We start from the raw sequence: 27,753 nt of genomic DNA, 5'->3' as shown, positions 1-27,753 counted from the left end.
CTTCCTCCTCCCTCCTTCCTCCTCCCTCCTTCCTCCTCCCTCCTTCCTCCTCCCTCCTTCCTCCTCCCTCCTTCCTCCTCCCTCCTTCCTCCTCCCTCCTTCCTCCTCCCTCCTTCCTCCCCCTTCCTCCTCCCCCTTCCTCCTCCTCCTCCTCCTCCCTCCTCCTCCCTCCTCCTTCCTCCTCCCTCCTCCTTCCTCCTCCTCCTCCTTCCTCCTCCTTCCTCCTCCTCCTCCTTCCTCCTCCTTCCTCCTCCTCCTTCCTCCTCCTCCTTCCTCCTCCTCCTTCCTCCCTCCTCCTTCCTCCCTCCTTCCTCCCTCCTCCTTCCTCCCTCCTCCTTCCTCCTCCTTCCTCCCTCCTCCTTCCTCCTTCCTCCTTCCTCCCTCCTCCTTCCTCCTTCCTCCAGGATTCCAGCTCCCACTTCCTCCTGGTGCACCCATGGTGCCAGAAGGGAGATCACCTCCACCCCCCTCTTGGCAATCATCTGGGCCACATCACATTTTATTTCAGCTTTAAAGTGGAGGGCCACCCTAAAAATAAATAAATAAAAAAGCATTAATATTCTTAAAAAGAAAAATAAAAAAAATAAAAATGTGAATTTTTTTTTTTTAACCTTACCAGAAATCCCTGTTGCTCGGCAGTCTTCCTACTCCGCGTGATCTTCGGTCTTCTCTCCTCCTCGCGTTGTCGTCTGGGTAATGGGGCGCGCTGCGTTCTGGGAACTGTGTGTCTCCTAACACAGCGTGCCCCATTCATAATGCGCTGCGCGTCGCGCATGTGCAGTAGGAAAGTGGCAGTGAAGCCGTAAGGCTCCGCTGCCTGTTTCCCTTAGTGAGGATGGCGGCGCCGGGACCTGGAAAAAAAATAAAAATAAAAAAATTTCCCTGCTGGACCACCCCTTTAAGGGAAAAAAAACAAAACGCAACACCATTAGCAACATGTAAATGTACAATAAAGCACAATTTAAAAAAAAAAAAAAATCGAAAAAGTATTAAACACTGATATTAGTGTTTTGAATGCTTTCAAGTGCAAAGGAAGGATTTGTGGTCTTGTAGACTCCAGAATCTCTCCCATAAAGAGTACCTGTCACATGCCTATTGCTGTCACAAGGATGTTTACATTGCTTGTGACAGCAAAAAAAAGGTGATCCCAAAAAGAAACAAACAAAAAAACAAAAGCAAACCAACAGTGTAAAAAATTAATTACAAGAAAATTACATATAAATACAAAACCTACAATTGGTAACATGGAAATGTACGCTAAAGCCCATTAGGGCCCAAAGTATATTTAGGGATCTGCCTATGTAAATTTTTAAATGGGCTAATGTGAAAAATATTAAAAATAATTTTACAGGTGCACGTTGGTGATTGCGCAATAATAACCATAAGTAAAAAATTAAGGGGGGGGGCGACTTGGGCCTGTTGACAGAACATCCAATAATATATAAAGAAAAACGGGTTTTATGGTCACACGGGAAAGTTTTATTATAATAAGGTTGTTAAATCAGGTTTTTCCATTTAAAGATATCCAGGGGATCCGTACTTCTTGAAAATGAGAGTATCGGTCATACAGCCATGCCGATAATTCTTCCATATGCTTGCTTAATTCCGTTACCGGATCTATGATTGAAGGAGTGTGCTGAGATTTCCAATGTCTACCTTCTTTTGTTAATGTAACAAAACAAAAACCGGCCATCTTTTTTTTCATAATCAGAACTGTGCTGACCCCCTTCGATCGACTTTAGCACAGGCAAAACTTCCGATTGTTTTTAACATGTAACCACGTCAATACAGGGCACTTTTACCCCCTTTCTGCCCAGTCCAATTTTCAGCTTTCAGCACTGTTGCACTTTGACAATTGCGCGGTCATGGAACACTGTACCCAAACTAAATTTTTACCGTTTTTTTTTTTTTTTGTTTCCACACAAATAGAGCTTTCTTTTGGTGGTATTTAATCACCTATGGGTTTTTTTTTTTTTGTTTGTTTTGTTTTTGCTAAATAAATTTGGAGGAAAAAAAAAACAAATTTTTCTTAGTTTTTGTGATTTATATTTTGCAAATAATCTTTCGTCATAAATTTAGGCCAAATTGTATTTATCACTTTGAAAATAACCCAAATCAGTGTATATTGTTTAGTCTGTAGGAATGTTATAGAGTCCACAAACCTTGGGATATAGATCTGAAAATCTATTAATCCTGACGTACTGATGACCGATCTCAGTTGTTGAGGCCAGGAAAGTACAAATACCCCCTTCTCAAATGACCCCTTTTTGGAAAGTAGACCGTCTGAGGTATCCAGTAAGAGGCATGGTGCGTTTTTTTTTTTTTTTTTGTATTTGTATTTTGTCTTTTCTTGGAAAGAAAATTGTTGTTTATACTTTTTTTTTTTTTTTTGCAGTGCAACATCATCATATAACTGGTGTGGCGGTGATCAGGGACACTGGTGACAGCATGTAAAAAAAATAAAAATACGTTTTATTTTCCAATATTTTAAAATATATTTTGAAATTTTATTTTTGTACATTTTTTTTATTTTTACATACTGTTACCAGAGCAATACATTGTAACCATTGTTCTTTTTTTATACTAGTAGCAGTGAATTTTCACTTAGTTAATAGTTCCTTACACTATATAAGTGGCACACATTTTTGTTCTGCACGGTCCTCAATAGCCAGGGGTCATCAAACTATGGTCCTCCCAGTTGTTCAGGAACTACAATTCACCATCATGCCTGGTCATGTCTGTGAATGTCAGTTTTACAATGCGTCATGGGACATTTAGTTTCACAACATCTGGAGGGCCATCATTGTAGAGGTGAGGACCTGTGCTGTCCTCTATAGGAACCCCTCATCTTGGAAATGAGGACCTGTTCTGCCCTCTATAGGAAACCCTAATCATTATAGAGGTGAGGACTTTTGTTGTCATCTGTAGGAACCCTAATCCTAGAGGTGAGGACCTGTGCTATCCTCTGTTGGAACCTCTGATCACTGTTAGAGGTGAAGACCTGTGCTGTCCTCTATAGGAACCGCTCGTCATTATGGAGGTGAGGACCTGTGCTGTCCTCTATTGGAACCCCTGATTGTTATAGAGGTGAGGACCTATGCTGTTCTCTAAAGAAACCCATTGTCATTGTAGGAGTGAGGACCTGTGCTGTCCTCTGTAGGAACCCCTCATCATTATAGAGGTGAGGTGAGGACCTCTGTTGTCCTGTAGGAACTTTTATCATAGAGGTGAGGACCCATGCTGTGCTGTTTAGGAACCTCCAATCATTGTGAAGATGAAGACCTGCACTGTCCTCTACATGAACCCCTCATCATTATAGAGGTGAGGACCTATGCTGTCCTCTGTAGGAACTCCCTGTCATAGCGATGAGGGCCTGTGTTGTCCTCTGTGGGAATCCTAATCCTAGAGGTGAGGACCTGTGCTATCCTCTTTTGGAACCTCCGATCGCTGTAGAGGTGAAGACCTGTGTTGTCCTCTACAGGAACCCCTCATTATAGAGGTGAGGACCTGTGCTGTCCTCTACCGGAACCCCTCATCATTATAGATTTTAGGACCCGTGCTGTCCTCTACAGGAACCCCTCATCATTATAGAGGCGAGGACCTGTGCTGTCCTCTACCGGAACCTCTCATCATTATAGATTTTAGGACCTGTGCTGTCCTCTACAGGAACCCCTCATCATTATAGAGGCGAGGACCTGTGCTGTCCTCTGTAGGAACTTTTATCATAGAGGTGAGGACCCATGCTGTCCTGTATAGGAAACCTCTGATCATTGTAGAGGTGAAGACCTGCGCTGTCCTCTATAGGAATCCCTCATCATTATACAGCTGAGGATCTGTGCTATATTCTATAGGAACCCCCGATCATTATAGAGGTGAGGACCTCTGCTGTCCTCTATAGGAACCATAATCATAGAGGTGAGGACCCGTGCTGTCCTGTATAGGAACCTCAGATCACTGTAGAGGTGAAAACCAGCACTGTCCTCTCTAGGAACCCCTCATAATTATAGAGGTGAGGACCTGTGCTGTCCTCTATAGGAACTTCTAATCATAAAGCTGAGGACCTGTGCTATCCTCTTTAGCAGGGGTCTCCAAACTATGGCCCTCCAGGTGTTCAGAAACTACAATTCCCATCAAGTATGTGAATGTCAGAGTTTTACAATGCCTCATGGGACATGTAGTTTCATAAGAGCTGGAGGGCCCCTAGATGAAGATCCCTGCTCTATAGGAACCCCTCATCATGATGAAGGTGAGGACCTGTGGTGTCCTCTATTGGAACCCCCACTGGTCCGAAAAAAAAGTGGCAGTTGGTGTCCGCTTTGTCCGCCGTGAAGTGTCGCAGTCCTGCTATAAGTCGCTGATCACCGCTAATTACTGGTAAAAAAAAATGGATGCAAATTCCATAAAAATTTTCCATTTCTTGTAAACACTAACTTTTGCACAAACCAATCTATATACGCTTGTTGCGTTTTTTTTTAATTTTTTGTGATTTATTTATTTTTTATTTTTTGCTAAAAACATGTAGAGGAATACATATTGGCCTTAACTGATGCAGAAATTAGATTTTTTTTTTTTTGGATAAGTTTTATAGCAGAAAGTAAAAAATATTGTTTTGTTTTTTTTGTTCTTTGTTAATAGCGCAAAAAATAAAAACCCCAGAGTTGATCAAATACCACCAAAAGAAAGCTCTATTTGGGGGGGTGGGGTGAACATCAATTTTATTTGGGTACAGTGTCCCATGACCGCCCAATTGTCAAAGTAACGCAGTGCCGTATCGCAAAAATGGCCTAGTCATGAAAATTATATTAACCACTTGATCTCCGGAAGTTTTTACGGGGGGGGGGGGGGGGTCAAAACTTCCAGAGGTCAAGTGGTTAATATAATTTTACGTCACTTGAGAGCATTCCGGAGCAGCAAGTTCTATTCGTTTCAGAAAATGGGTCCATTTTTGCTCGGCCTCACTTGTCTCACCAGGAGACCCAAGCGACCAGGCGGCGCGTCTGCCCCAGGTGGTTCGGAAAGCTGAACAAAGCCGGGATTGGCTTTGATTGGCTCTCCGCTGTAGTAACCTGTAAGCGATGATGTGACATCACTTCTGGTTTACCCAGATGTCAATGGAGCAATTAAAAAGCAAAAAACAAAAAAAAAAACAGAATCAAGAGCGTTCAAAAACGTCCATCTTGGTGTTTTGAGTACAAAGGAGGGATATGGGGTCTTATAGACTCCACATCTCTCCATTAGGCCCCTTTCACACTTGTGCAACCTGAAAGTCGTGCAATTTTTCCATGATTTTTTTTTGGCTGCGATTTTTGAGGCGACTTGAAGCAATGCCTTTATATAATATGAGGTCTAGGGACTTCCGGTCTCCTCAAAGTCGAACCAAAGTAGATATGAACGGTACTCATTGAAAATCGTGGAGTACAACTTATCATGGGACGTCGCACAAGTGTGAAAGGGGCCTGAAGAGTACCTGTCACCAGGATGTTTACATTCCTTGTGCCAGCAATAAGTGATCCAAAAAAAAAAAGCAACATTGTCAAAATAAAAAACTAAAATAAATTATTAGTTAAAAAATAAAAATTTAAGTGCCCCTGTCCTCCTGTGCTTTCACGAAAATAGGTTTTTTTTTTGTTTGTTTTTTTACAACCCCTGTCAGCTTTTATTGCTATCTGTGCCTCCATTAAAGTGACACTAAAGGTTCGGGTTTAATAGAAAATAACAAACATGTACTTTCCTCCCGCTATGCAGCTCATTTTGCACACAGTGGCCCCGGACCTTGTCTACTAGGGTCCCTCTGGCCGCCCTCTCGGCTCCTCCCTACATCAGGTAACCCCCAGGGAGAAGCGCTCTCCGGGGGGGGGGGGTGGGGGTTTATCTTGCGGGGTGAGCTCCCGAGTCCAGCATTCCATAAAATAACATTGAAAAAATATGCCTTTTAAAAGCTATGGGCGGAAGTGGCGTTTTGACAATGCTTCTGCCCTGCTATGGTATGGAGATGGGTGGGGGGGCCATCTTAGCCTCTCTCGTCTCCATACCCAGGCACCGAGAGGACCCGATCGCCGCCGGCTTCGGGTAAGCGGTGGAGGGCGTGGATGAGTAGCGAGAGGGGAGGCCCCTCTCCCGCCGACGATAATTGTGATCTCTGCGGCGAATCCGCCGCAGACATCACCATTATCATAAACACGACCGGGTTGTGGCAGCAGCTGCAGCCGTTACCGGGATATCCCTCTTCAAATTGCCGACGTGTATGTACAGGAGCCGGTCGGCAAGTGGTTGAGGAGATTCACCCTCTTTATATGTCCTGCTTACCATTATCATTGGAAGTAAAAGAAAATCACAAATTTTTGGGTTGTCCCCAGAAAACTAATAGAGGGGAAATCTTTCAATGGGGGAGATTATTTCTGGCACCCTGGGGGGTCCTCAAGGAATTCCCTTAATTTGCAGAGATTTTCACTCACTTCCTGTTTGGTTATAGGACAGGAAATGAATGGAAATCTCTGCTATGGGACATAGATGGCGGGGGAAAAAAAAAATAAAAAATCTGCCAGGGATTATAACCAACCACCCCCCAAAAAAAAAAGAAAAAAAGTTTTGTTTATAATTCTACATTAAGTTCTGGTTTATCAGATCAGTTTGGTTCCTGTCTTTATCATGATGTGACATTCTGTACATTACATCCTGTGATCTCCGGAGAGGTGAATGCAAGTTGAACCGATACAGAAATGTGTCTTTTATTACATAAATTATGATATCTTTGAAGCAGGCAGGAACTCCCCCTCCCCGCACGAGAGGTCTTTGTAGGATCTCTGCCCGGCATTATATGACTGTTAGCGCCCTCTTCTGGAATGTGCTTCTCTGTGTGATCTGCATAGCCCGGGGGCAAAGCTGATCCGCCACCAGAAACGCTGAAAATAGCAATGTGGAGACGTTCTGACACGTAGCGTCCTCCTCTCCTCCCGCAGCAGCCGATGTGGTAATTGTGCTGCTGGAGAATGTCTGCCTCTCATTTTAACACACTGGAGAGGAGATGGAATACTAGACAGCAGCACCCATTAGAACAAGAGGGCCCTTGTTATAGGATCCGGTTTCCATGCAGGATATGCTGAGAAGGTTGTAGCTTCCTGTCCAGAGAGGAATGATGGAGGGCAGCAAAAATTATTTTTAACATGTTCCATTTCAAAAACATTTTTCATATTTTGTATATCTTGAGCTTTCAGTAAAATAATCCCAGGTGTTCCTGCCATGTAGGTCCTTCCTCAGGCACTTCCTTCCTTTATAGGGCGACAGCGAGCTCCCAGTTTTCCGTACGGGCTTCTGAGGGAGACTACAAGTCCGTCAAACCACCAAGTTTAAAAAGTTGAAATTGCATTAAGAGCCCAATCATTTTTGTGGGTATAAATCAATGATCAATGATGCGACGTGGCTCCCAAACAAAATTGGCGTCCTTTTGTTTTCCCACAAATAGAGCTTTCTTTTAGTGGTATTTGATCACCCCTGCGATTTTTATTTTTTGCGCTATAAACAAAAATAGAGCGACAATTTTGAAAAAAATGCAATTTTTTTTTACTTTTTGCTATAATAAATATCCTCAAAAAATATATAAAAAAAATAAGTTTTTTTTCCTCAGTTTAGGCCGATGCGTATTCTTCTACATATTTTTGGTAAAAAAAAATCACAATTAGCGTTTATTGATTGGTTTGCGCAAAAGTTATAGCGTTTACACAATAGGGGATAGTTTTATAGCATTTTTATAAATTATTTTTTTTTTTTAACTAGTAATGGCGGCAATCATTGTGGTGTGTGTGTGTGTGTGTGTGTGTGTTTTTTTTTTTTTTTATTGTGACTGTGACATTATGGCGGACACATCGGACATTTTTGACACATTTTTGGGACCATTGTCATTTATACAGCAATCTGTGCTATTTTAATGCACTATTTCCTGTGTAAATGACACTGGCAGTGAAGGAGTTAACCACTGGGGGCAGTGTAGGTGTTTTATTTATTTATTTATTTATTTTTATTGTAGGGGGGCGTGGCCTGGCATATGACGTCACTGATCGTCCTTCCCTATAAAAGGGAACAGACGATCGGTGACGGCCGCACGGGGAGAGGTTTGTTTACACAGACCTCTACTCGTTCTTCAGCTCTGTGACCCGATCGCGGGACACCAGCGGCGATCGGGTCCGCTGGTCCTGCGGCCAAGGTCACAGAGCACAGGACCAGGTCGGGAGCGCGCCGCCAGCGGTGCACTCCCCATCTACGGCTGGGCACTTAAAAAGCAACGTACAGGTACATGCTTGTGCCCAGCCGCGCCATTGGCATCATCATTTTCATGCGCAAGCGCACCCGACAAATATTTTCCTACGTTTGAGCATGTATGTGGGAGCAAGGAGGCTTTTGACTTTATTTTATTTTTTATTTTTTTTGTTATAACGAACGAATGTTATAACGAATCCTTACAATGACATTAACTTTTTATTTTAACCACTTTCAGACCGGACCATTTTGCTGGTAAATGACCAGAGGTCTTTTTACACTTTGGCACTGCGCTGCTTTAACTGGTAATTGCGCGGTCATGCAATGTTGTACCCAAACAAAATTTGCGTCCTTTTCTTCCCACAAATAGAGCTTTCTTTTGATGGTATTTGATTGCCTCTGCGATTTTTATTTTTTGCGATATAAACGTAAAAAGACCGCAAATTTTGAAAAAAAATGATATTTTCTACTTTTTGTTATTAGAAAAATCCAATAAACTCAATTTTAGTCATACATTTAGGCCAAAATGTATTCAGCCACATGTCTTTGGTAAAAAAAAAGTCAATAATTGTATATTTATTGGTTTGCGCAAAAGTTGTCACATCTACAAACTAAGGTACGTTTTCTGGAATTTACGCAGCTTTTAGTTTACGACTGCCTATCTCATTTCTTGAGGTGCTAAAATGGCAGGGCAGTACAAAACCCCCCCAAATGACCCCATTTTGGAAAGTAGACCCCCTAAGGAAATTGATAAGAGGCATGTTGAGCCCATTGAATATTTTATTTTTTTGCCTCAAGCGATTGAATAATGACAAAAAAAAAAAAATTTTTTTTTTTTTACACAAAGTTGTCACTAAATGATATATTGCTCACACATGCTATGGGCGTATGTGAAATGACACCCCAAAATAAATTCTGCTGCTTCTCCTGAGTACGGGGATACCACATATGTGGGACTTTTTGGGAGCCTAGCCGCGTACGGGGCCCCGAAAACCAAGCACCGCCTTCAGGCTTTCTAAGGGCGTAAATTTTTGATTTCACTTCTCACTACCTATTACAGTTTTGAAGGCCATAAAATGCCAAGATGGCACAAAACCCCCACAAATGACCCCATTTTAGAAAGTAGACACCCCAAGCTATTTGCTGAGAGGCATGTTGAGTCCATGGAATATTTTATATTTTGCCACAAGTTGCGGGAAAATTACAAACTTTTTTTTTTTTTTTTTCACAAAGTTGTCACTAAATGATATATTGCTCACGCATGCCATGGGCATATGTGAAATGACACCCCAAAATAAATTCTGCTGCTTCTCCTGAGTACGGGGATACCACATATGTGGGACTTTTTGGGAGCCTAGCCACGTACGGGGCCCCGAAAACCAAGCACCGCCTTCAGGCTTTCTAAGGGCGTTACAGTTTTGAAGGCCATAAAATGCCAAGATGGCACAACCCCCCCCAAATGACCCCATTTTGGAAAGTAGACACCCCTAAATTTAGGGGTACACTAGTGAGACTAGGTAATAAATGGCGGGTGCCCTGAAACTATAAAAAAATAACTAACCAACCAGCGTCACCTGTAACAGTTATATGGTGATCACTGGTGAAAGGGTTAACTAGGGGGCAATCAGGGGGCTTTATGCGGTAGTATATGGGGGTCCCTGGCGCTATAAAAAGCTGCGGCGAACCTAAATACCTACCTGCCTAACTAGCGTTACCTGTGACACTAATACGGCGATCAGAAAAATGATCGCTTATTAGGCTGGGTTCACACTGGAGCGATGCGGAAACGCCGCGAATCCGCGGCGGGTTCCCGCATCGCATGCCTCCCGGCGGCAGTTCACACTGCCCTATGCGAACTGCTGGGAGTGTCAGTGAAATGTTACTGACACCCCCAGATCAGTTCGCATATCGCAGTGCGATCTGCAAACTCGGATCGCATGGTGTGAACACCCATGCGATCCGATTCTGCTGCGGGCCAAAAAAAGGGTCCCGTGCGAGGGTGCGGCGGGTGCGGCGAATGGCTGAACTCGAATCGCACAGAGATCGGATGTGATTTGCACTGCAGTGCGGTGCGAATCACATTCGTTCTCATAAACCGCTGCAATGTGAACCCAGCCTTAGTGACACTGGCGACGGGGGGTGATCACGGGGTTAAACCTTTATTGGGGGGGTTAGGGGGGTACATTAGAACTAAAGGGGGCTAACCCTAACTGCCCTAACAGTTATTACAGTCACAAATGACACCAATGCAAAAAAAAAAAAAAAAATGCAATTGGTGTCACTGCGACTGGGGGGGCAGGGGTAATTGGGGGGGTGATCGGGGGGTGTGAGTGTGCCTGGCATGTTCTACTGTGTGTGTAGAGTGTTGGTGCAACTCACCGATCTGCTCTCCTCCGTGTCGGAACGAAAAATACCGACACGGAGGAGAGAATACATCACTTCCTCTCCTGTGTTTACATTACAGGAGAGGAAGTGATGTCACGGGGGATTTCTATTCGTCGGGAGCGATCGCGAGGGGGTGGCCATGAATGAATGGCCGCCCCCTCATCCCGGATCGCTCTCGAAGGAATGCCGACCGCCGCAGGCACCGGGGGGGGGCCCGATCGGGCCCCCCACCCGCGAGCAGGCAGGGACTTATATATACGCCCATATGCCTGCCCGTGCCATTCTGCCGACGTATATCGTCGTGCGGCGGTCGGCAAGTGGTTAAAATAACAATCATATACTTACCTCCTGGCCCCAAACCTGCTCTTCTGGGGTCCCCCAGCGGCTCCTCCCCACATCTAAAAAAAACCCCTTGGAGAAGCGCTTCCCCGAGGGGGTTTCCTTGCGGCCGCGCTCCAGAGTCCAGCATTCGGTGTCCATTGCCGCCAAATGTATGACTCGGCCCCGCCCCCTGGTGCCCACGTCGTTGGATTTGATTGACGGCAGCGGGAGCCAATGGCTGCGCTGCTATCAATCTATACAATCGAGAACCCCGGGCAGAAAGACAGCGTGTCAAGTTCCAGGGCTCAGGTAAGTAAGGGGGGGGTCGGTCACTGCCAGGTGTTTTTTCACCTTAATGCATAGGATGGTTTACAACCCCTTTTTTTTTAATTTTATTAGGCTTTAATTTTTAAAACTTTTTTTTTTTTTTTTAACTTTACATTAAACAGGCTCTCCTAAGGGAGGCATCGGAGATCTATTAGACCCCCCTACCTAACCTCACCTCCGCACTCCTTTTTGAAGCTAAATGAGCACAAATCATGCTTGATTAGCTTCTCCAGCCACAGAGGTCCCAGAAGTGATCAGAGCTCCTTTCTTATTGGCTAGTCTAACTGGGGGAATTTTGGCACATGGAACTGATTTTGCTGCTAAAGCTCACCATGGATGCCTTGGGCAGTCTGGAGGGTTGGGGGGGGGGGGGGGGGGGGCAGGATGTCGCTACACATGTGGAAGGGAGTCTCGCATGAATTTGCTTCCACAAGTAAGCTGACAGTTAGCTTGGTCTCGTGCGATGCTGACCGTCACTGCAGTCTACATTCTCACGCCGTGCTGGCTTTACCGAACAATAGCCTGCCATCCACATCCCCCACCCAGCAGTACCTCTCCATGACCCGGTCACTGGAAACTTGATTCCTGTCTTGGTGACCAGGAATTGTCCAGCCGGTATTAATCACTAGCCGACCAGCGCACGACGATGTACGTCGGCACAATGGCACGGCTGGGCAAATGGGCATGCAGGTACATCCCCTTTAAATCGTGGCATTGTGGGCACAGGCCCGCCGCATACTCCGTGCCCGCGGGTCCCGCAGGCTCGATGTCCGCCGGGAGCCAGCGATCATGTCACGGAGCGGCACCTTGTGACATGACAGATCTACTGTTCCCTGTCATCGGGAGCAGTGATCGCTGTCGTGTCAGTGGGAGCCCCCCCCCCACCCCCCCACCCCCACAGTTAGAATCACTCCCCAGGACACACTTAACCTCTTGATCGCCCCCTAATGTTTAATCCCTTCCCTGCCAGTGTCATTTACACAGTGATCGGTGCATTTTTACAGCACTGATCGCTATATAAATGCCAATGGTCCCAAAATGGTGTCAAACGTTTCCAATGTGTCCGCCATAATGTCGCAGTCACAATAAAAATCACAGATTGCCGTCATTACTAATAAAAAAAAAAAAATAGTAAAAATGCTATAAATCTATACCCTATTTTATAGACGCTATAACTTTTGCGCAAACTAATCAATATACGCTTATTGCGATATTTTTGGAAGAAAAAAAATGTAGAAGAATACATATTGGCCTAAATTGAGAAAAAAACATTTTTTTTTTAAACGGTTCCCGCCCACCCTATAGCCGAATGACGGCTATAGAGCGGACGCTCTCGTCCGGGAGGCCGTCCCTGGACGTCCTCGTGTTTACTTCCGTGTCCCCCGGAGACAGGCAAACACAGATCGCTGTAAACGCCCAATCACAGCAGCCGTTTACAGCGCGATTGGCCTATCCAATGAGAGATGATCTCATATGTAAACATATGAGATCATCTCTCAGCGCCGCTCTCCCTCCTCACACAGACAGCGTGTGAGAGGAGAGAGATGAACGGCTGCAGCGGCCGTAAGTGAGGGGGGGGGGGGGGAAGGAAAAAAAGTGCCATCTGTCATAAGTGCCACATATTGGTGCCATCTGTCATCAGTGCCACCTGTCAGTGTCACGTGCCATCTGTTGTCAGTGTCACGTGTCATCAATGCCACTTATCAGGGCCATCTGTCATCAGTGTCACGCGTCATTGGTGCCACGTATTAGTGCCATCTGTCATCAGTGCCACGTATTAGTGCCACGTGTCATCGGTGCCACGTATAAGTGTCGTCATTGCCACGTATCAGTGCCATCTGTCATCAGTGTTATTGTCCTGGTGTTCCAGGGCCTTCAAAAGTGTAACAGGTTGTCAACAAGTTAGATGTGTAATTTATGCTCCTAGAACACATGATGGCGCTCCCTGCATGTTGGGCCTCTCTATGTGGCCAGGCTGTGAAAAAGTCCCACACATGTGGTATCATAATACTCAGGAGGAGTAGCAGAATTTTTTGGTGGTGTCATTTGTGGTATACACATGCCATGTGAGAGAAATAACCTATTACAATGACAATTTTGTGGAATTTTTTTTAAAAAAAATAAAAAAATCTTAATTTTGCAAAGAATTGTGGGAAAAAAATGACAACATCAAAAAGCTCACCATGCCTCTTACTAAATACATTGGAATGTCTACTTTCCAAAAAGGGGTGATTTGGGGGGTATTTGTACTTTCCTGACTTGTTCAGGTCACAAGAAATGAGATCGGCCACCAGTACATCAGATGTGATCAATTTTGTGCGATTCGCACCACAGCTTGTAGACTCTCTAACTTTCACAAAGACCAAATAATATCCACTAATTTGGGTTATTTTTACCAAAGATATGTAGCAGTATAAATTGTGGCCAAAATTTATGAAGAAAAATTAATAATTTGCATAATTTTGTCACAGAAACAAAGAAATATGCGTTTTTTTTTTCAAAATTTTCGGTCTTTTTTCATTTATAGCGCAAAAAATAAAAACCCCAGAGGTGATCAAATACCACCAAAAGAAAGCTCTATTTGTGGGAAAAAAGGACAAAAAATTCATTTGGGTACAGTGTTGCATGACTGAGTAATTGTCATTCAAAGTGTGAGAGCACCGAAAGCTGAAAATTGGTCTGGGCAGGAAGGTGTTTAAGTGCCCAGTAAGCAAGTGGTTAATATTAATATTATTATTATTATTATTATATATTATATGGTTGTGGAATGGGTACTTCAGCAGATGTCCTCAGGTTAAAGGTTACATCTAATAATAAAAAGTTCTCTTTAAAGTAAAGTCAGAAGGGTTTTTTTGTTTTTTTCTATCTTAATGCATGCTGCAGCAGCCCCCTTCATACTTACCTGAGCCCCTTTAGATCCAGGATTGTTGTAGGAATGTCTCGACTCCCTGGGACCCCCCCCCCCCCCCACTTTGGCTGGGAAGGCAGCGTGGCGCCATTGGCTCCTGTCAATCAAAGTAATTTAGCCAATTAGAAGAGAAAGGGGGCGGGCCTCAGCTCCGTGTCTGAATGGGCATAGGGAGCGGTGATTCGAGTTGGGTGCCCCCCATAGATTGCTGTGGGGGCACTGAACAGGGGGAAGGGGCCAGGAGCACCTAAGAGGAACTCAAGAAGTGGAGGATCCGGGCTGCTCTGTGAAAATCCACTGCAGCATAGCAGGTAAGTATAACATGTTGGTAAAAATGACTTTACAATCACTTTAACAAATCGCTCGCTTTGTGCATTTTTCTGATGAGGAACTATCGGTCATTTCTGTTATAATAATAGTTTGCATTTATTTTATTTTTTTTCCTCTGCAGTTGGCCGTATTGTGTTTCAGCTCTTCTCCGACGTCTGTCCTAAAACTTGCATGAACTTCCTGTGCCTGTGTACAGGTAGGTGAAGGTGGCATCTTACTCTAAAGCCGCCCCCCAGCAATCTGTGGAAAGTGTTCTTCTCTTTCTTTTTTTCTTTCCAGATGATAGAGTTAGAAATCAACATCCGTATGTATATAAAACGTAACCATAACCCTAGACTGAGCGCACCTTCATAACCTCTGCTGGGAAAAAGTTTGCCCGTTGCCAATGATGGTTGCTTTGCCTATTCTTGTGCCCGCAGGTGAAAAGAAAACTGGAAAAGTGACAGGGAAAAAATTATGGTATAAGGGCTCCACCTTCCATCGAGTGGTGAAACACTTTATGATCCAGGGTGGCGACTTCAGCGAAGGTGAGGAGAAGCGATAGAGAAGTATCATCTTTGTTCTGTAGCACGTTTCACTGGTGTTTTCAGCAGCAACTGGGGCCAACTGAATATATATGTCTGTAATGTGACTTCTGTTCATTCAAGTATTTACAGTTTCTTAACAAGCAGTAAAGAAGCTTTAGAAGAAACTATCCCTGGCCTCAATAGCTGCAGGTATTGTAGAGCAATTCATTCTCAAAATCCACAACAAGAAGCACTGAAGTGATTTAAGTCACTCTCTCGGGAGCTCAACTCACTCTGCTTCCAGCAGACGCTAAGTGCTTGGCCCACCATGCTCCTAACTGTGATTCAGAAGCTCAGCTTCCCCCTCCCAGCAGTGATAGCAATTCAGATCTCCTCTCCCAGGAATAAATCCTCAGCTCCCCCTGCTCCCAGTACTCACTTAGTACCTCAGCTCCTCTACACCCCCTCCCAGCGGTGACTAAAAAAGCTCATCTCCCTTCTACCAGTAGTGACACAGCAGCTCAGCTCACTTCTCCCAACAATAGCTCAACAGCTCAGCTTCCCCTGCAGCAGTGGCTTGGCAGCTCAACATTTTCTTTTTCACCCTTAAAATATCTCAGCAGCTCCGTTCACCCTGCTCCCTCCTGCCAGCTGTAACGCGGCAGCTCCCTCCTGCCAGCTGTAACGCGGCAGCTCCCTCCTGCCAGCTGTAACGCGGCAGCTCCCTCCTGCCAGCTGTAACGCGGCAGCTCCCTCCTGCCAGCTGTAACGCGGCAGCTCCCTCCTGCCAGCTGTAACGCGGCAGCTCCCTCCTGCCAGCTGTAACGCGGCAGCTCAGCTTCCCCCCCCCCCCCCAGTAGTGGCAGGGGTAGCTGAGCTCACCCTGCTTCCCTCTACCTAGCAGTCATGAAGCAGGTCAGTTCTCCATACTCCCCCCCCCCCCTCTGCAATAATTCAGCATCTCGGCTTTCCCTGCTTCCCCGTCCAGAAGTGAGTCAACTGCTCAGCTCAGCCTGCTTCTTCTCCCCTCCTAGCAGTGGCTTAGCAGCTCACCCCTCCCAAAATTGACAGATGCGCTTGATGGCTCTGGTAAAAGGAGGGATGCACCAATACCATTTTTTTATTTTTTTTTATTTTTTTTAACGAGTACAGGTACCGATACTTTTAATAATTAAATGGAGGAGAATAGGAAGTTAATTAAGGCTGATTAGATTAAATTAAGGGGTTAAACAGAGGAACATTTGTTCATCCCTTTGATCTGCAGATAAAGAAACATACAAAAAGAAACAATGTTTCTTTTTATTTTAGTGTTTCAGGGCTGACCAATGTTTGGTAATAAACAGGCTTTTTTTTTTTTTTTTTTTTTGGACAGCTCCAATTACCGGACTTCTTTAACACAGGGGAGACCAACTGACAGCTCAGAGCCGAGCCTGAAAGTATCGGTCTCGGGTATCGTTGTATTTGCTGATACTTGTGCCAATACTAGTATCGGTGCAACCCTAGTTTAAAACAGAGTGTTTCTTTAACCACTTCCCGCCCGGTCAATAGCAGATTGACGTCCAGGAAGTGGTTCTGTTATCCTGACTGGGCATCATATGACGTCCTTCAGGATAAAATGCCGCCGCGCCCATGGGGGGTGCGCATAGTGGCAATTGGAGGAGTGGTGTGTCAGGGCAACATGTGGATGGCCATGGGTTACATACCTGGGCATCTACATGTTGCCCACATCCCCGGTGGTCTTGGGGGCTTCCCTGGTGGTCCAGTGTGGTCATCTGAGGGGGGGGGGGCTGCGCTGATAAACAATCAGCACAGACCCCCCCCCCTGTCAGGAGAGTTGCCGATCGGCTCTGCCAGCATCTGTCAGATGCAAGTGAGGAAAAGCCGATTAATGGCTTTTCCTGTTTACATCGCGATTAGCCGTGATTGGACACGGCTGATCACGTGGTAAAGAGTCTCTATGCCAGTCAGTGCCCACAAATGGGCACTGACTGGCACCATCATGTACAAATTAAAAGCAGTGATGCCCAGCAATGCCATCCATCAGTGCCGCCTTATCAGTGCCGCCTTATCAGTGCCGCCTTATCAGTGCCGCCTTATCAGTGCCGCCTTATCAGTGCCTGTCACTGAAGAAAAACATACTTATTTACAAAAAATTTTAACAGAAACAAAAACTTTTTTTTTTTTGTTTTTTTGTCAAAATTTTTGGTCTTTTTTATTTGTTGCCCAAAAAAATAAAAATCGCAGTTGTGATCAAACACCACCAAAAGAAACCTCAATTTGTGGGGAAAAAAAATTGTAAAAAATTTGTTTGGGTACAGCGTAGCATGCCCGCGCAATTGTCATTCAAAGTGCGACAGCACTGAAAGCTGAAAATTGGCCTGGGCAGGAAGGTGTCTAAGTCCCCGGTATTGAAGTGGTTAATATTGCTTAGTGCAAAGTCTACATACATTCTTCACAGCAGAGTTCTCTCTGGGGAAGCAGATGATGCATCTGAACCCACAATTCCACAATTTATTATATCATTATTATATTGCACACTTTTATTTTTTTGAACCTATGAACCTTTCTCTGCTGGTTTCCGGGAATTGAATGAAGAGTCTTGGCCATCGGCAGAGTAGCTGCTGCTGTCGTCCCTTGAAACTTGCAGCCACCTATGACCACTTGAGCCCAAGCTGGCCTCTTAGTCTTGACCGTGGACACCAGAGGTCTGTCAGGCTTGCAAGTATTGTCAAACTACAGGAAGATTTTGTTGTTGTTAAGACTGTGACAGAAACCTGAAGAAGATCCGACTACTTCCAAATGGAACAGTCACCTGTATGTACATGTTAAAGGGAAAGAAATAGAAATCTGATTTTACTTTTCAAAGAAAATGTATTGCATGTGATCTGTGAGTCATGCCGTATACCCATAAGACTATAGTAATACAATCCGCAACTCTGTGAATGCCCTTTCTACCGCAGCCTTGGGGGGAGAAAAAAAGGGGTCACCGCTCCCTGAGATCTTCCACCTTGATGGATCAGATTGCCTTACTTTTTATATGGTATCCACTTCAGCTTGCGGTAAATGACCGAACAATTTAGTTCTGTAGGAAGTCAGAGTTACTATGATCAGTGGTTGCATTCAAGGAGGGAACCCGGCATGGTTCTGGGGTTGGCTGTTGGAACTTATTGGTGACAGGTATAGTTTGATAAAAATAAGAAAAAATTGCAGAGCTTAACACATCTAAAGTGAAACACCTGACGTGTTCTGGTGGTACATTAAAAGGGAAAAATACTCAAAAATAAACATAAAAATAAAAGTTCAGAGTGAGTCTTTGGGGTTGATTTACTAAAGGAAAATAGATTGTGCGTTTTTCAAAGTGCAATTGCACACTACAAGTGCAGTTGCTCCAGAGCTTAGTAAATGAGGAGGAGCCCTGCTGACTTTCATCATCCAATCATGCACAGGCAAAAATGCGTTTTTTGTTTCTTTCTTTCTTTCTTTCTTTCTTTCTTTCTTTCTTTCTTTCTTTCTTTCTTTCTTTCTTTCTTTCTTTCTTTCTTTCTTTCTTTCTTTCTTTCTTTCTTTCTTTCTTTCTTTCTTTCTTTCTTTCTTTCTTTCTTTCTTTCTTTCTTTCTTTCTTTCTTTCTTTCTTTCTTTCTTTCTTTCTTGTATTTTGCCACTTGAACCTTTACCACATTTACCAAGTTCATATGACTTCTGTGATTATTAGCGTCTCTACCCTGGACTATCACTCCAATCAGGCTCACTTTCCACTTGCTAGCCTCAGGGCTCCTGTCTGCCTTGTCCTGGGTGGTTTTCTCTGTGGGGGGAGGAGAGGCCCGCCATCTTTGACTTCCCGACATACAGTGGGGCAAAAAAAGTATTTAGTCAGCCACCAATTGTGCAAGTTCTCCCACTTAAAAAGATGAGCGAGGCCTGTAATTGTCATCATAGGTATACCTCAACTATGAGAGACAAAATGTGCAAACAAACCCAGACAATCGCATTGTCTGTCTGATTTTTGAAATAATTTATTTGCAAATTATGGTGGAAAATAAGTATTTGGTCACCTAAAAACAAGCAAGATTTCTGGCTTTCCCAGACCTGTATCTTCTTTAAGAGGCTCCTCTCTCCTCCACTCATTACTCATTAATGGCCCCTGTTTGAACTTGTTATCAGTATAAAAGACACCCGTCCACAACCTCAAACAGTCACACTCCAAACTGCACTATGGTGAAGACCAAAGAGCTGTCGAAGAACACAAACAAAATTGTAGACCTGCACCAGGCTGGGAAGACTGAATCTGCAATAGAACAGCAGCTTGGTGTGAAGAAATCAACTGTAGGAGCATTAATTAGAAAATGGAAGACATACAAGACCACTGATAATCTCCCTCGATCTGGGGCTCCACGCAAGATCTCACCTTGTGGGGTCAAAATGATCACCAGAACAGTGAGCAAAATTCCCAGAACCACACGAGGGGACATAGTGAATGACCTGCAGAGAGCTGGGACCAACGTAACAAAGGTTACCATCAGTAACACACTATGCTGCCAAGGACTCAGATCCTGCAGTGCCAGACGTGTCCCCCTTCTTAAGCCAGTACATGTCCAGGCCCGTCTGAGGTTTGCTAGAGAGCATTTGGATGATCCAGAAGAGGATTGGGAGAATGTCATATGGTCAGATGAAACCAAAGTAGAACTGTTTGGTAGAAACACAACTCGTCATGTTTGGAGGAGAGAATGCGGAGTTGCAACCAAAGAACACCATGCCTACTGTGAAGCATGGGGGTGGCAACATCATGTTTTGGGGCTGTTTCTCTGCAAAGGCAACAGGACGACTGATCCGTGTACATGAAAGAATGAATAGGGCCATGTATCGTGAGATTTTGAGTTCAAATCTCCTTCCATCAGCAAGGGCATTTTAGATGAAACGTGGCTGGGTCTTTCAGCATGACAATGATCCCAAACACACCACCTGGGCAATAAAGGAGCGGCTTCCTAAGAAGCATTTTAAGGTCCTGGAGTGGCCTCGCCAGTCTCCAGAGCTCAACCCCATAGAAAACCTTTGGAGGGAGTTGAAAGTCCGTGTTGCCCAGTGACAGCCCCAAAACATCACTGCTCTAGAGGAGATCTGCATGGAGGACATGGAGGCCAACATACCAGCAACAGTGTGTGACAACCTTGTGAAGACTTACTGAAAACGTTTGACCTCTGTCATTGCCAACAAAAGATATATAACAAAGTATTGAGATGAACGTTTGATATTGACCAAATAATTTATTTGCAAATTATGGCGGAAAATAAGTATTTAAAAAAAAATCAGACAATGTGATTGTCTGGATTTGTTTCCACATTTTGTCTCTCATAGTTGAGGTATACCTACCTATGATGACAATTGCAGGCCTCGCTCATCTTTTTAAGTGGGAGAACTTGCACAATTGGTGGCCGACTAAATACTTTTTTGCCCCACTGTATGTTCAACCTAGAGGTATCTACCTCGGGGCGATCTAAAGCATAATCCTTCTTTTCTGTTTTTTTTATTATTGAATGTTTTTAATCTGTGACACCATTTCAGCACATATGCACAGTTGTGGGTTCTTGGAACACCCCTGAGTCATTCCAATCTACCATTCGGTCTTCAGTGACCATGTTTTTTAATGATGTGTTTTGTATAATAGATATTTTTTACAACAATTCTTGTACATCTCCCAATATTTTTTTGTTGTTTTAGATATTATGCCTTTTTAAAAGTCCATTTAGGGGTAGCCATTCTTTTGTTCGAATTTCTGGATGTGGCATTATATCTGTGAGCACTTTGCCGACCTTCTCGTTTTTTCTAAGTTCTGCAGCAACTGCACTTGCACAGAGCAACTGCAACCTTGCAAAGTGCACACTCTATTTGCCTTTAGTAAATCAACCCCTCTGTGTAATAAATTCAAGGTGATATTCCAAATGGCGTCCAACATCTAGTGCTCCAGTTACCCAGTGCAGCCTTCACCAATAGCAGAAAAGCACACTCGCCAGATAAAATGCCTGTCTATATTATATAGAGCAGCAAATGAGGCATATTACAGGATCCGAGTCATCAGAGGTCTGTGTAGTCCTCCTTAGCTCACACTATTCGCCTCCTATTCCATCCAAGGAACCGTCTTTAAAAAATGTTGACAAATCTGGATTGTGATGCCCGTCAGACTTTCCTTCCTTCTCATGATGCAAAAAGCTCAGCGTATCCCATCCAAACCAATTACTCAACAATAGCAAAAAGATAATCTCATGGTGCAGTACTTATTGGTGAACCAACATACAGTAATGTAGAAAAAAAAATGATCAGTGCTCTCGTGGTTCTTAAAATGCCATGTTATGACTAAGGCCTTATAGGCTGAAACGCGTCAACTGATTTAATCAGCGTTTGTTCACTGTGGCTATTCTACATTACTCTACTCAGCGAGCGAGCGACCGTGGATCAAGCACCTGGGAGCTCTGCTGTCTGTGGTGTATGGGTGGGTAGTAGCACTGACTTTTCTGTTTATAACAGACAGTAATACCTTTTGGTTTGCGAGTAATGCAGTGTTACTTGGTTTGCAAGACTAGCAACTTTTTTTTTTTGCACTCACAATGTTAAAGCGGAGGTCCACCCTAAAGTGGACCTTCCGCTCATCGGAACCCTCCCCCCCTCCGGCGCCACAATTGGCACCTTTCAGGGGGGAGGGGGGTGCAGATACCTGTACAGTACAGGTATCTGCACCCACTTCCGGGATAGCTCTCTGCGGAAAGGAGCGTAGATTACGCCCCTTTCCGCAAGTGCCCCGCTGCCTGCTGGGAAACACACGGATCCCAGAGGCAGCGGGGACCGTCCTTATTGCGCAGCGCGACTCGTGCATGCGCAGTAGGGAACCGGGAAATGAAGCCGAAAGGCTCCATTTCCTGATTCCCATACCCAAGATGGCGGCGGCAGCACCCGAGAGACGATCTAGAGATCGGCTTCGGGTGCCGACATCGCGGGCGCACTGGACAGGTAAGTGTCACTATTTTAAAAGTCAGCAGCTGCAGTATTTGTAGCTGCTGGCTTTTAAAAAAAAAAACAAAAAAAAAAAAAACGCGGAGTCCTGGCGGACTCCCGCTTTAAGGAGCCTGGTGCTCATCCATGTAAAGCCGCTGTTGTGTACTGTAAGGCTGCTTTTACATTGCCCTGGCCGTTGACGGTAAAGCGACGCTCGTTTTAGGCGCATTTTACCTCTGTTTAATGGGTGCTATTAACCCCAAAAAAGGGGTTATAAACTCCTGTGTTGTGCTTCCAAAACACTTTTCAAGTGCTTTGAAAATGCTGCCCGTTTATTGCAGTGAGCAGGGGCGTTTTAGGAGCACTGTATACAGCGCTCTCAGACCGCCCCAAAGATGCTGCTTGCAGGACTTTTCCAAAACGTCCCAGAGCGCACTGCTCAGGCGGGAAAGCACCCATTGTAATGAATGGTGGGAGGCAGTTTTCAGGCGCTTAAACCTCTTGAGCAGCGCTTTACCGCTAATGGCTGGCACTTTCAGTGTGAAAGCAGCCTTACTGTATACAACAGTGAGTCAGAAGTGCTGCCGGGGGGACTCCAGAAAAGGAATATCGGGGGGCTGCCCTGTGCAAAACCCTTGCACGGAGAAGGTAAGTATAGGCATGTTTTGTAATGTGTGTATATATATATATAAAAAAAAAAAAAAAAAAAAACCTTTACAATCACTTTAGGCTTACCAGAAAGATATGACCTTCTAGTAAATGAGGTGATATAGCTCGTGGAACAATCCTTACTGGTAAGTGTCACCTCCCAGTTATCAGGATAAGCAGCCAGCAGGATGGAAGTATTAAGCATATAGATTTAAAGCGGGAGTCCACCGGGACTCCGCGTTTTTTTTTTTTTTTTTTTTTTTTTTTTTTTTTTTTTTTAAAGCCAGCAGCTACAAATACTGCAGCTGCTGACTTTTAAAATAGTGACACTTACCTGTCCAGCGCGCCCGCGATGTCGGCACCCGAAGCCGATCGCTAGGTCGTCTGTCGGGTCCTGCCGCCGCCATCTTGGGTATGGGAATCAGGAAATGGAGCCTTTCGGCTTCATTTCCCGGTTCCCTACTGCGCATGCGCGAGCAGCGCGGCGCAATCCGGGCGGTCCCCGCTGCCTCTGGGAACTGTGTTTCCCAGCAGGCAGCGGGGCACTTGCGCAAAGGGGCGGGCAGTTGCGGAAAGGGGCGTAATCTACGCCCCTTTCCGCAGACAGCTATCCCGGAAGTGGGTGCAGTTACCTGGATTATCCAGGTAACTGCACCCCCCTCCCCCCTGAAAGGTGCCAATTGTGGCGCCGGAGGGGGGGGGATTCAGATGAGCGGAGGTCCATTTTAGGGTGGACCTCCGCTTTAATAATCCTCTGCTCATTGACCATCATCCGAAATATTCTACCCATGTTAAAAAGACAAAAAGAGCCAAGCGCTACTTGCTGTGTGAAATCCAAATAATGCTTTTTTTTTTTTATGTGAATTTTGTCCTGCCCCTTCTTTTATTTCAGATTTAATGTATTTTCCTATTTAATTTTTTTTTGTTTTTGCTTGGATTTTTGTATTTGCCCTAACCTACCAGGGGATATTAATTATTTTTTTTTTTTTTATATTTATTTATTTTCTTTTGTATTCTATATGTTAAAACGTTCAATGAACTTAGATTAAACCTAAAAATGTGTAAATGCACTCAGATAAATCCAAAAATGACAGCGCTGTACAAAAAAATAAAAATAAAAATAAAAAAAAAAAACCTCCGTCCAGAACAGCATGGGGACGCTTTCGGGAACGTGGTGACGTCACTGCGTTCAGCTCCTCCCTGCGCGTTTCATCAGATGACTTTATTGGAGACACCAATGTTAACTACGACAATACGCAAATATGAGGCCTCTGGACAGGTGGGTCTCAATGCCGAGAGCCTGCGTTTTTGCGTAACAGAATGTAAACACAGCTGTGCAGAAAGCACTCACTCTGCGCGTTCCCAGAACTTGCGATCGGGTGCTTTTGGAATCATGTGACCACTGTGACAGCCCATTACGGCGGTCACATGATCATAAACCTCAGCTGTGCGGAGAGCACTCGCCCTGTGCATTCCCACAACTTGCAATCGGGTGCTTTTGGAATTGTGACCACTGACAGCCAATCACGGCGGGCACGTGATCATAAACCCCGCCTGGCCTTTCGACATCTGAAGTCCCTTAACGGGCCAGGAGGCGCTGACACCAAGGGGTTAAAGTGGTTCTAAAGGCAGAAAGTTTTTTTTTTTTTCTTCTTAATGCATTCTATGCATTAAGATAAAAAAACCTTCTGTGTGCAGCGGCCCCCCTAATATTTACCTGAGTCCCATCTGAATCCAGCGGTGTTGCTCTCGACTCTCCCTAGTGATTGACTGGCTGAGACACACAACAGACACCATTGGCTCCTGCTGCTGTCAGTCAGTGAGCCACTGAGGAAAAAGAGGGGGACGGGGGCCAAGCTGCAGCTCCGTGTCTGGACACATGGAGCCATAGCCAGTGGCTTGCTGTGGGGGGGCAGGAGGGAGGAGCCGGGAACGTTGGCGAGGGAACCGGGCAAGAGGAGGATCCGGGCTGCTCTGTGCAAAACCACTACACAGAGCAGGTAGGTAGACCATGTTTGTTATTTTTAAACAAAAAAAATAAAAAAATCAAGAATTTAGTATCACTTTAACCACTTGCCGACCGCCGCACGACGATATACGTCGACAGAATGGCACGGGCAGGCATATGGGCGTACCTGTACGTCCCTGCCTTCCCGCGGGGGGGGGGCCCGATCGGGCCCCCCCCCCCCGGTGCCTGCGGCGGTCGGTATTCGTTCGGGAGCGATCCGGGATGAGGGGGCGGCCATTCATTCATGGCCACCCCCTCGCGATCGCTCCCGACGAATGGAAATGCTCCGTGACATCACTTCCTCTCCTGTAATGTAAACACAGGAGAGGAAGTGATGTAATCTCTCCTCCGTGTCGGTATTTTTCGTTCCGGCACCGAGGAGAGAGGATCGGTGAGTTGCACCAACACGACACTACACAGTAGAACATGCCAGGCACACTCACACCCCCCGATCACCCCCCCAATTACCCCTGCCCCCCCAGTCGCAGTGACACCAATTGCATTTTTTTTTTTTTGCATTGGTGTCATTTGTGACTGTAATAACTGTTAGGGCAGTTAGGGTTAGCCCCCTTTAGTTCTAATGTGCCCCCCTAACCCCCCCAATAAAGGTTTAACCCCGTGATCACCCCCCGTCGCCAGTGTCGCTAAGGCTGGGTTCACATTGCAGCGGTTTATGAGAACGGATGTGATTCGCACCGCACTGCAGTGCAAATCACATCCGATCTCTGTGCGATTCGAGTTCAGCCATACAGATAGTATGGCTGAATTCGCGCCGCACCCGCCGCAAATTCGCACGGGACCCTTTTTTTGGTCCGCAGCAGAATCGGATCGCATGGGTGTTCACACCATGCGATCCGAGTTTGCAGATCGCACTGCGATATGCGAACTGATCTGGGGGTGTCAGTAACATTTCACTGACACTCCCAGCAGTTCGCATAGGGCAGTGTGAACTGCCGCCGGGAGGCATGCGATGCGGGAACCCGCCGCGGATTTGTGGCGTTCCCGCATCGCTCCAGTGTGAACCCAGCCTAATAAGCGATCATTTTTCTGATCGCTGTATTAGTGTCACAGGTGACGCTAGTTAGGCAGGTAGGTATTTAGGTTCGCCGTAGCTTTTTATAGCGCCAGGGACCCCCATATACTACCGCATAAAGCCCTCTGATTGCCCCCTAGTTAACCCTTTCACCAGTGATCACCATATAACTGTTAGGCCGCGTACACACGGGCGGACTGTTCGCCCAACCTTGTCCGCTGAACAGTGTTTGGGCGGACAGTCCGTTTGTGTGTGGGCTTTCAGCGGACAGTTTCAGCGGACAGTTGGACGGACAAAGTCTTTCGGAAATTCCGAAAAACTGTCCGCTGAAACTGTGTTTGAGCGAACAGTCCGCCCGTGTGTGGGCTTGTCCGCTGTACCTTCGAAATGAGCGGACTGTTCCCGCTCGGAAAGTCCGCCCATTTCGAGCGCGTGTACAGGTAGGCGGGGCCCGCGAAGGAGACGTCGCGGGCTCCGCCGCCTGGAATGGGCTTAAAGGGGAACCTCAACGCCGAAAAAAATCGGCGTGGGGGTTCCCCCAAAGTCCACACCAGACCCTTGTCCGAGCACGCTACCCGGCCGGCCAGGAAAGGGGGGCGAGCGAGCGCGCCCCCCCTCCTGAGCCGTACCAGGCCGCGTGCCCTCAACATGGGGGGGTGCCTTGGGGAAGGGGGGGCCGCGCGGCCCCCCCACCCCAAAGCACCTTGTCCCCATGTTGATGAGGACAAGGGCCTCTTCCCGACAACCCTGGCCGTTGGTTGTCGGGGTCTGCGGGCGGGGGGCTTATCGGAATCCGGGAGCCCCCTTTAAGAAGGGGGCCCCCGGATACCGGCCCCCCACCCTATGTGAATGAGTATGGGGTACAATGTACCCCTACCCATTCACCTGTGAAATAAAGTACAAAAAAAAACACAACACAGGGAAAAAATATTTTATTGCACAGCTCCGGGGGTCTTCCGTCTTCGGGGGTCTTCTCGCCGGACTCCTCCGCTATCTGTGTGTAGCTCTTTTACTAGCGGAGGAGTCCGGCTTTCTTCCTCCCCGCCGCCGGCCTCTTCTCCCGACTTCGGGGGTCTTGTCCCCCTCTTCGGTTCTTCTGCCGGGCCACCGCGCCTTCTTGTAGCTCTTTTACAGGCGGTGGCCCGGTCTTCTGTCGCCGCTGTCGTCGCCGCTGCCGCCTTCCGTTCTTGTTCTTCTTCTTGTTCTTCTTCTTCTTCTCCTGGAGATGTTGACTCGACGATCTCTCCGGCCGGAATGCCAGAGCCGCGCTGTGCGGTCACTTATATAGTGACAATGGGGCGGTGTCACATGGTATATGTCACATGGGTTGGTCACATGGTGACCCCGCCCCCTTACGATGTCATAGTCCCCATGTGACATCAACCCATGTGACCAACCCATGTGACATATACCATGTGACACCGCCCCATTGTCACTATATAAGTGGCAGCGGAGCGTGTCCCTGGCATTCCGGCCGGAGAGATCGTCGAGTCAACATCTCCAGGAGAAGAAGAAGAAGAACAAGAAGAAGAACAAGAACGGAAGGCGGCGGCGGCGACGACAGCGGCGACAGAAGACCGGGCCACCGCCTGTAAAAGAGCTACAAGAAGGCGCGGTGGCCCGGCAGAAGAACCGAAGAGGGGGACAAGACCCCCGAAGTCGGGAGAAGAGGCCGGCGGCGGGGAGGAAGAAAGCCGGACTCCTCCGCTAGTAAAAGAGCTACACACAGATAGCGGAGGAGTCCGGCGAGAAGACCCCCGAAGACGGAAGACCCCCGGAGCTGTGCAATAAAATATTTTTTCCCTGTGTTGTGTTTTTTTTTGTACTTTATTTCACAGGTGAATGGGTAGGGGTACATTGTACCCCATACTCATTCACATAGGGTGGGGGGCCGGTATCCGGGGGCCCCCTTCTTAAAGGGGGCTCCCGGATTCCGATAAGCCCCCCGCCCGCAGACCCCGACAACCAACGGCCAGGGTTGTCGGGAAGAGGCCCTTGTCCTCATCATTATGGGGACAAGGTGCTTTGGGGTGGGGGGGGCCGCGTGGCC

At 46.2% G+C, this 27,753-nt stretch overlaps 1 protein-coding gene across 3 annotated transcripts in view; it reads left to right on the top strand.

The window, feature by feature from the left end:
- NKTR (natural killer cell triggering receptor) overlaps positions 1 to 27,753 on the top strand; it is a 98,515-nt gene that overhangs the window by 3,979 nt on the left and 66,783 nt on the right. For 2 of the 3 annotated variants that reach the window (XM_077490656.1, XM_077490655.1), the window contains exons 3-4: positions 14,646 to 14,720; positions 14,944 to 15,051. In XM_077490656.1, the coding sequence (XP_077346782.1) occupies positions 14,646 to 14,720; positions 14,944 to 15,051 (183 nt within the window). Of the gene's footprint in view, positions 1 to 14,645; positions 14,721 to 14,943; positions 15,052 to 27,753 lie in introns of those variants that run through there. The other variant, XM_077490657.1, reaches the window with a different exon arrangement.

Source organism: Lithobates pipiens, unplaced genomic scaffold (assembly GCF_037356315.1).
Source record: "Lithobates pipiens isolate NorthernLeopardFrog02 unplaced genomic scaffold, aLitPip1_a1.2 Scaffold_19, whole genome shotgun sequence".
In the NCBI taxonomy this organism is placed as follows: Eukaryota; Metazoa; Chordata; class Amphibia; order Anura; family Ranidae; genus Lithobates; species Lithobates pipiens.
This window is presented reverse-complemented; position numbering and strand designations above follow the sequence as displayed.